This window comes from Fundulus heteroclitus, chromosome 10 (assembly GCF_011125445.2).
Source record: "Fundulus heteroclitus isolate FHET01 chromosome 10, MU-UCD_Fhet_4.1, whole genome shotgun sequence".
Taxonomy (NCBI): Eukaryota; Metazoa; Chordata; class Actinopteri; order Cyprinodontiformes; family Fundulidae; genus Fundulus; species Fundulus heteroclitus.
In genome coordinates this window covers 2,214,766-2,222,452 of record NC_046370.1, presented here as the reverse complement: position 1 = coordinate 2,222,452, position 7,687 = coordinate 2,214,766, and the positions used below count along the sequence as shown (strand labels likewise).

At 41.0% G+C, this 7,687-nt stretch overlaps 1 protein-coding gene across 1 annotated transcript; it reads left to right on the top strand.

Moving 5' to 3' along the window:
- The first annotated feature begins 869 nt into the window (after positions 1-869).
- Positions 870-6,652, top strand: LOC105916108 (translational activator of cytochrome c oxidase 1). Its single transcript, XM_012850426.3, has 5 exons — positions 870-1,356; positions 1,439-1,545; positions 3,400-3,533; positions 4,318-4,480; positions 6,255-6,652. The coding sequence occupies exons 1-5, from the start codon at positions 1,107-1,109 to the stop codon at positions 6,462-6,464; spliced, it is 864 nt and encodes a 287-aa protein (XP_012705880.2). The 5' UTR covers positions 870-1,106; the 3' UTR covers positions 6,465-6,652.
- Positions 6,653-7,687: the final 1,035 nt, after the last annotated feature.

Sequence of the window (7,687 nt, the reverse complement as noted above, 5' to 3'; positions counted from 1 at the left end):
TAATTATTACTGTTACTACTTTTACTAATAATCAATTACTGCTAGTAAAAAATAACTATAATACTATCACTAATACTGCAACTACTCCTATTACTACTAATACTGTTATTACCATTTATACTACTATGACTATTAACAGCTATAGAAATTACTATTACTGTTAACATTAGTGCTACCAGTACTTAACTATTATGACTACAACTAATACTGTTTGTACTGCAACTACTAGTAGTACTACTACAACTACTATGGTTACTACTACTACTACTACTACTACTACTACTAATGTTATTATTATTTATTAGTATTATTAATACTACTACTACTAATAATAATAATAATTAATACTTTAAATTATCTGGGTTATTGAGTTTATGAAGAATTTGATAATTTGCACAAAATTCTGTATTGATTAATGTGCGTTTATTAGATCTCCTCCTGTAGGTCTATGGAATGGTTTGTTAAACTCATTGACATCGTTTATTGATTACCTGCACAAAGACCTGTAGACTTGACGGATGATCATCTGAAAGGTTTATTGTCTACTAGGTTTATTTTTATTTCTTAATTTTTTTTTGCTCGTTACCCTTTTTGAGTATATGTATCTGGGAAGACATTGCAGTTGTTACTTTGTTTACATTTATTCTCCTTTGTCAACGTGTTGTTCTATTTTCTAAAAGAAAAAATACATTTTCAAAAGATAAGATAATTGGGTGCGACGAAATAATAATATTAAATGTTCAATAATAATAATAATAATAAAATAATAATAATAATAATAATAATAATAATAATAATAAAAGACAACAAAAATTCACACTGCTTTTACTTTGAAAGGTCAGCGTCAACAGTTACGTTACTGACACCCCGGAAGTAGTAGTTCCACAACAAAGGCGGCTTCCTGTGCGTGCGCTCTTGTGCTGTCATAGGCGTAAGGTAGAAGATTTAGCTGTTTTATTTCCCATTTTTAATGAAAACGGTTCCTTAAAGTTGAATGGTTGGTCTAACGCCGCAGAGGTGCGGCTTTGTGCAGAAGTTTGTCTGCGCATGTGCGGCAGCAGCGCCTCTGGCTCAGTAGCTGTGGCTGTGTGGGCGCTGTGAAGGGCATGCTGCGGCCAGCGCTGCTCCGCGCTGGGCGCTCCCTGCGCCTCCCGACCCTGGCCGCCCATCTGCCGGCTTCATGCGGGCTGTCCCCGGCGTGGGGGACGTCTCCTGTCCGCCCGCTGCAGCTGAGCTCCGCCCTGTGCGCCGGACACAACAAGTGGTCAAAGGTGAAACACATCAAGGGACCGAAGGACGAGGCGAGAGCAAAAACTTTCATGAAGTTGGGGATGTTGATGAGGATAGCTGTTAAGGGTGAGTTCAAAGTGCTCTTTAAGCTTATTCTACTAATTCTAAATATATAATATATATGTTTTACCGTGTTGTCAATCTCCAGAAGGTGGGTCTAACCCGGACCTGAATATAAACCTAGCCCACTTAGTGGAGCAGTGCAGGAGCAAGAACATGCCCAAAGCATCCATAGACGCAGCAATCAAGAGTGCGGTAGGTGCATCACTCCCTGCTGCACACTAATAGATATAAACATTTCTTTTTTTACCTTTTCTATCTACTTTATCTTTGCACGATCTAATCTGGACGGGGGGAAATCTGTACACAATGTTTATTGCATGTTGTTTCTTGTGTGTACTCTTAAGCCGGAGTGTCCTGAAAAGAATTTCACCACAGCAACACGCAGCGACAATAAAGAATATTTGAATCTTTGAACTGATGTAGCAGACATGGCACACCACCCAGGGCGGCATGTCACTGGGGATCAGGGAAAAATTGTATCGTTACACGTGTATAAATTACACTTTTGATTTCATTTCAGTTCACACACAAATATAAAAGAAGCTGCACAGTAACATAAAAGTAGCACCCTTAGGCCCAGTTTATACAGTTTATCTGCAAAATAAGTTGTTATTGGGGTGAGTTACACTTTAAACTCTCATAATTTTTCATCACTTTTTCTCTTTTTGGACATTTCTGGGTCGTTTTAATGTGTTGTGGGAAAAACTGACATCTAGTGGCAGGATGCTGGCACAGTTTCATCCACTTTATACACTTTAAAATGATATATCCCTCTACTTTATGACATGATAAGGCTGGATAATTTGTCTTGCGGGCCTTGAGTTTGACATGTGTGATGTATGGAAAACCGTTCTGCCGCAGACTACATAATCTTGTGTATCTAAACCTCCTCTAATGTCGTCATGTCTTTATTCCGCCCTCTCTGAAATGCTCGTAAGGTTTTCTGAAGGTCTTGTTTCAATCATTGATTTTGGTAGCCGTTTCAACGTCCGCAATAATGGCAGCGGTGACCAAAGTGCTTAACAAAATAAATTTACAGCAACAAAAATATGCTAGGAAGTTAAAGAAAACGGATTTAGAACAAGGTAGATACAACCAGAAGTGTCACCACAGTTTCATGTGTTAAAAGTCTGCCTGAATTAACAAAAAAATGTTGAGTTTGATTTAAAAAAAGGCAAGGTTTAGTTAGAGATCGAAGATTTGCTGGAAGCTGATTCCAGATTAACTTTATAATGTTTTTACTACTAATTTTCTGCCCAGCTTTGTACATGACCAGGTTGCAAAAATGATTATGAATAGACAAGATACGTTTATTTGTTATTGCACGCTGTTATCAGCATAAAAGCAATATTTTTCTGTTTTCCCCAGACTAAAAGTATGGGGGGGAAGAAAAAGTTTACAAATAGGCAAAATAAGGCTTGCCAGATCTAAAAAGCTCTCTGTTTAAGGTCATCTAAGACAATATTTTAATCGTGTCAGCTTTTAAGTCAACAAATGAGAACAAGTTGTGTTTGTAACAGGCTGGTTGTTAGAAAGATCAATTTAAAAATGGCTTAAAAAAAACAAACTTTTTAACCCTGAATGATTCAAATGTTAAAAGTAAGCATCCAAACAATAAAAATAATCCACTGAAAATAATGAAATACTGTCTGAAAATGAAAGAATTGCTACATTTCTGGGAAATATTGCTCGAGGCTACCTCACCGTGAGCCTGGCTGATTGGGAGTGAAATATAAAGAAACAAGAAATTAGCCTTAAAATGTAACACAGTGAATGTAGCACCTCTAGGCTCTATGGTGCATCCTAGGAACATCAACAGCTTCAAGTATTATTCCAAGAAATATAAAGTAAAGCGTATAATTTCTTTTTCATCACCTAAATGCTAAATGTTTCCCTCGGCTTAAAAGAACCGCATGGGGAAAACCGGTCCGAAAAAGCATTTCAAGTCCAGACGGTCCAAACAGAATCCTGTTTGGTGAAAATAAATGTGATTTAATAGAGTTTTTACTCCTTGTTCTGATATTAAAACAAAGTTACGTGTTTCAGGAAAAGGCCAAACCGGCGTCCCAGCACATGTTCGAAGCCCGGGGTCCCGGCGGGTGTCTGCTGCTCGTCGAAGTTCTGACGGACAACAACTCACGGACTCTGCAGGACATCAAACGCCTGCTCAACAAGAACGGGTCAGAACCTCCCTCCGTATCACTCTTCTCTCATTCAAGAAACATTTCTAAGATACAACACATGGTCTCCAGAACGGATCTGGAGAACATCTTTCATGCTTTTGTGTTATTGTGCTCAGATTGTTCTGGACAGAAAATGAATTCCTCACAAACGAGGTGTTAAAAGACCCACAGGCGGCGTCCTCCACAATCAGTGGCGCCGCTGATTAAGACGAGGAAACCGAGTTTTTTAACCAACTAATTAATTAGCTAGCCTGTGCACAGCGTTATGATTATCCCAGAAGCTTCCAGAATTCAGTAATTTATTTATTTTTGTATATTTGCACATAAAATGTCCTGATTGAGAGCAAAGTGGAACAGAATTCAAATGTCTTACTGCATGAAGCAACTTGGAGTTTAAACCTGAACTGATTCTGAGTAAAATGAACAAATTTCGTGCTGTGAACAGCTTTTAAACTATTTATCTGAGCTGCGTTTATATAAAAGTTTTACCAGTCAGCTAAGCTCTCAGTCTGTCCGTCCGTCCGTCTTCTTCCGCTTATCCGGGGTTGGGTCGCGGGGGTAGCAGCTTCAGTAGGGAGGCCCAGACGTCCCTCTCCCCGGCCACTTGGGCCAGCTCCTCAGGAAGAATCCCAAGGCGTTCCCAGGCCAGCCGGGAGACATAGTCCCTCCAGCGTGTCCTGGGTCTTCCCCTGGGCCTCCTCCCAGTGGGACGTGCCCTCACTCTGTTCCAGTGTTATTAACGGCTATGAAAATCCAAACCTAACCACGTCGTCGTCCTCAGGGGGATGCTGTCCGACGGGGCTCGTCACAACTTCAACCGGCGGGGGGTGGTGGTGGTGCCTGGTCACAGCGTCTCTGCGGAGAGAGCGCTGGAGATGGCCATCGAGGCGGGAGCGGAAGACGTCCAGGAAACTGAGGATGAGGAGGAGAAGCTCCAGCTGAAGGTTAGACTGTGTCTGGGAGGAAAATTACAACAAAAAAAAATCCTGAGTTTATTAATACCCTGAGCTATCTCTGTAGTTATGCTGCTATAGGTTTAGGCTGCTGGAGGACATCAGGATTTATTTCTCTCACTCTGCTAAGTTCTCCTACTGCTCTCCATTTTGCATTATTTGTTGTTATTTCAGCTTTTATCTTTTTGTTCTCTGTCATTTTTCTCTACATAGAAGGTACACCTGGTCTGGCGTTCTGTTAGCTGTGACATCATCCAGGGAGGCAGATCATCCACTATTACCATCTAACATAGAAAGTACTCCTGGGTCAATGTGAGCTTCTGTGCTTTCTGTGTCTCTGCTCTGTCTTCTCTAAGCCCCAGTGGGTGGAGGCAGATGAGCGTTCACACCGAGCCTGGTTCTGGTTCTGCAGGAGGTTCTCCTCCCTGTTAAAGGGGAGTTTTCCTCTCCACTGTCACTTCATGCATGCTCAGTATTAGGGATTGCTGCAAAGCCATCAACAATGCAGACGACTGTCCACTGTGGCTCTACGCTCTTTCAGGAGGAGTGAATGCTGCTTGTCAATAGTCGCGTTTCCATCAACGATTTTTAATGCGCATGCAAAGTATTGCGTTAAAAGGGGGTTGATGGAACCGGCAAAATTTGGATTAACTCACTAAATTTCGCAAAAAAAGGTTTTAACGTTCACTTGAGGTGATTTTAGACTTTATCAAAGACCAGTAAATGCGCTAAAGAGGAGATGGAAACGCATTTGTCGAATTTGTTTGTCGCATTTGTCGAAGCGACAGATTAACAGGGAGGAGAACCTCCATTAGAACCAGAACCAGGCTCAGTGTGAACGCTCATCTGCCTCGACCCACTGGGGCTTAGAGAAGACAGAGCAGAGACACAGAAAGCACAGAAGCTCACATTGACCCAGGAGTACTTTCTATGTTAGATGGTAATAGAGGATGATCTGCCTCCCCTGATGATGTCACAACTAACCAGTGTTGTAGTACTCGAGTCATTAGCTAAATTTAGAGACTCGTGACTTGACTTGGACTTGAGCACTGATGACTCGAACTTGGACTCGGACTCCTACATTCAGATCATTCTGACTCGGAAATTGAGAAAAAGACTCGACTTTTTTTTATATCATTTGGTTATAATTTTAATATGTCATTAGAATATTATTTGGTGTATGATTTTAATATCTAAATTATTAGTGCAATGTGGTGGAGTGTGGATTTTCTTTTTAGTTTAAAAACATGTAGGCTATGCTTACTTTAGTGCGGAACTTGGACTCGACTTGATCAATAGTGACTCGACTCGGACTCGACTCGGATTTTTTTTTAATGACTTGGACTTGACTCGGACTTGAACAATGGAGACTCGAACCTGGACTCGGACTCGAGGCATAGTGACTTGACTACAACACTGCAGCTAACAGAATGCCAGACCAGGTGTTCTTAGAAAAACAAAAACAAATTTCCTACAGTACATATTTATAAAAAATAAAAGTTGTCTTTTTTTTTTTTTTAAAAAAGGTGTTGCAACATTTGAGTTTCTAAGCTGAGTGTTATTTAGCTGGATTGAATGCAAAAATGCCTCTTTGGATCGTAAAGTGACACTGAGCTCAGTGCCTTGTATGACGTACCCTTCCAGTAAATCCCAATGATTTGCTGTAATCTAATTTGGAAAGTTTTACTGTTTGCTAAACTTTTCCAGTCTTGGGGGGGCGAAAACAGAAGATGCTTAAGAGCTTGTCCTGTGTGTCTCTCCCCAGTTCATCTGCACTACGTCCGACCTGAACAAGGTCCGGGGTTCACTGGAGGGACTGGGATTACAGATCACATCTGCAGGTTTGGAGTTCGTTCCCCGCAATCACTCTTCTCTGGATCAGGAGCAGCTGGAAGCCGCCTCCACTCTCATAGAGGCCCTCACTGACTGTCCAGATGTAGTGAGAGTTTGGGACAACATCCAGGCCGACAGCTGAGACGTTCGGGGGGTGGGGGGGGGACACACACCGCATATTTGGAATACCTCAAGCATTTGCCATCTGATACCCTTTCAAAAGAGTGTTGTGGTGAAAGCTATGCATGTTGTCACAGAGAAGAGACATTTTAAGGAGGCAGTTTTGGATGCTTTATGTGTGGGGGAAACATTAAAAAGAATTAAACTGTGGTAGGGAGTTGTTTTCCATTCTTGGTTGACCTACGACCTTTGCAAGTGGCTGTGGTGCTGCTCCAGATGTCGCTCTGATGAAGAGCAGTTTTCGGGCCGATGCTGCAGGAGCAAAGCTGGTAAAGTGTCAATGAGAGTAAGTGGTTCAATCAAAAAGATTTTTCCTTAGATAAAAAAAAAAAAAAAAAAATGCATTTTCTCTCATCATAGTCAAAAAATCCATAAACTGGTTTTCACTCCCTAAAGATTCACTGACATCCACATCGTCACCGTAGCTGTGCTAAAAATATGAGGAGCTTTCATCTCCCCTGGTTTTCCCGCATATTGATTTCAGATTCCTCATTTATCAGCCAGACAGACCAACAATATGATCGTTTAGGAGTATTTACAGCAATCACTCTGTAACGTCTCCATTTACAGAGACACGTGCTCTCTCTCACATCTAAAAGCAAGTCGGGATTTTAGACTGTGGGAGGAAGCCGGAGTACCCGGAGATGACCCATGCATGCACAGGGCCGAGATTCAAACCAAAGACCTTCCTGTTCACTGCAAAAACGAAAGAAAAAATAAGTAAAATTTTCTTAAAATTAATGCATTTTTCCTTGATTTGAGCGTGTGAATAAGACGTTTTGCCAATGGAATAAGATTTTTGCACTTAAAGTAAGAACAACTCATCTCCATCATCTTATTAAGAGGGCAGAATCTAATCATCTTATTTTAGGAGTCAAAATACTCATTCCATTGGCAGATCATGTTGTTTACTTGATCAAATCATGGACAAACACACTCATTTCAAGAAAAATTGACTTATTTTAGTTCTGTTTTTGCAGTGTTGCAACGGTGCCACCATGCAGCCCGACTTTGTTACACAGCTGGAAAATAAATCACTTCTCTTGTAGTGTCAAAACTCCCGTCTAGAATAATTCAGGTTTATTTCTTTCACAAATTTATAAACGAATACCGGCCGGATGATGGTGGAGTTGCTGCTTCGCACCAAGAAGGTCCTGGGTTTGAATCCTGCACTGCAAAAAGAGA

Bases quoted from the DNA above. Each gene is read 5' to 3' on its own strand.
- LOC105916108 (XM_012850426.3), top strand. From the start codon at position 1,107: ATGCTGCGGCCAGCGCTGCTCCGCGCTGGGCGCTCCCTGCGCCTCCCG. The intron at 3,534-4,317 runs GTCAGAACCTCC...CGTCGTCCTCAG, and splicing joins CGCCTGCTCAACAAGAACGG to GGGGATGCTGTCCGACGGGG. The intron at 4,481-6,254 runs GTTAGACTGTGT...GTCTCTCCCCAG, and splicing joins AGGAGAAGCTCCAGCTGAAG to TTCATCTGCACTACGTCCGA.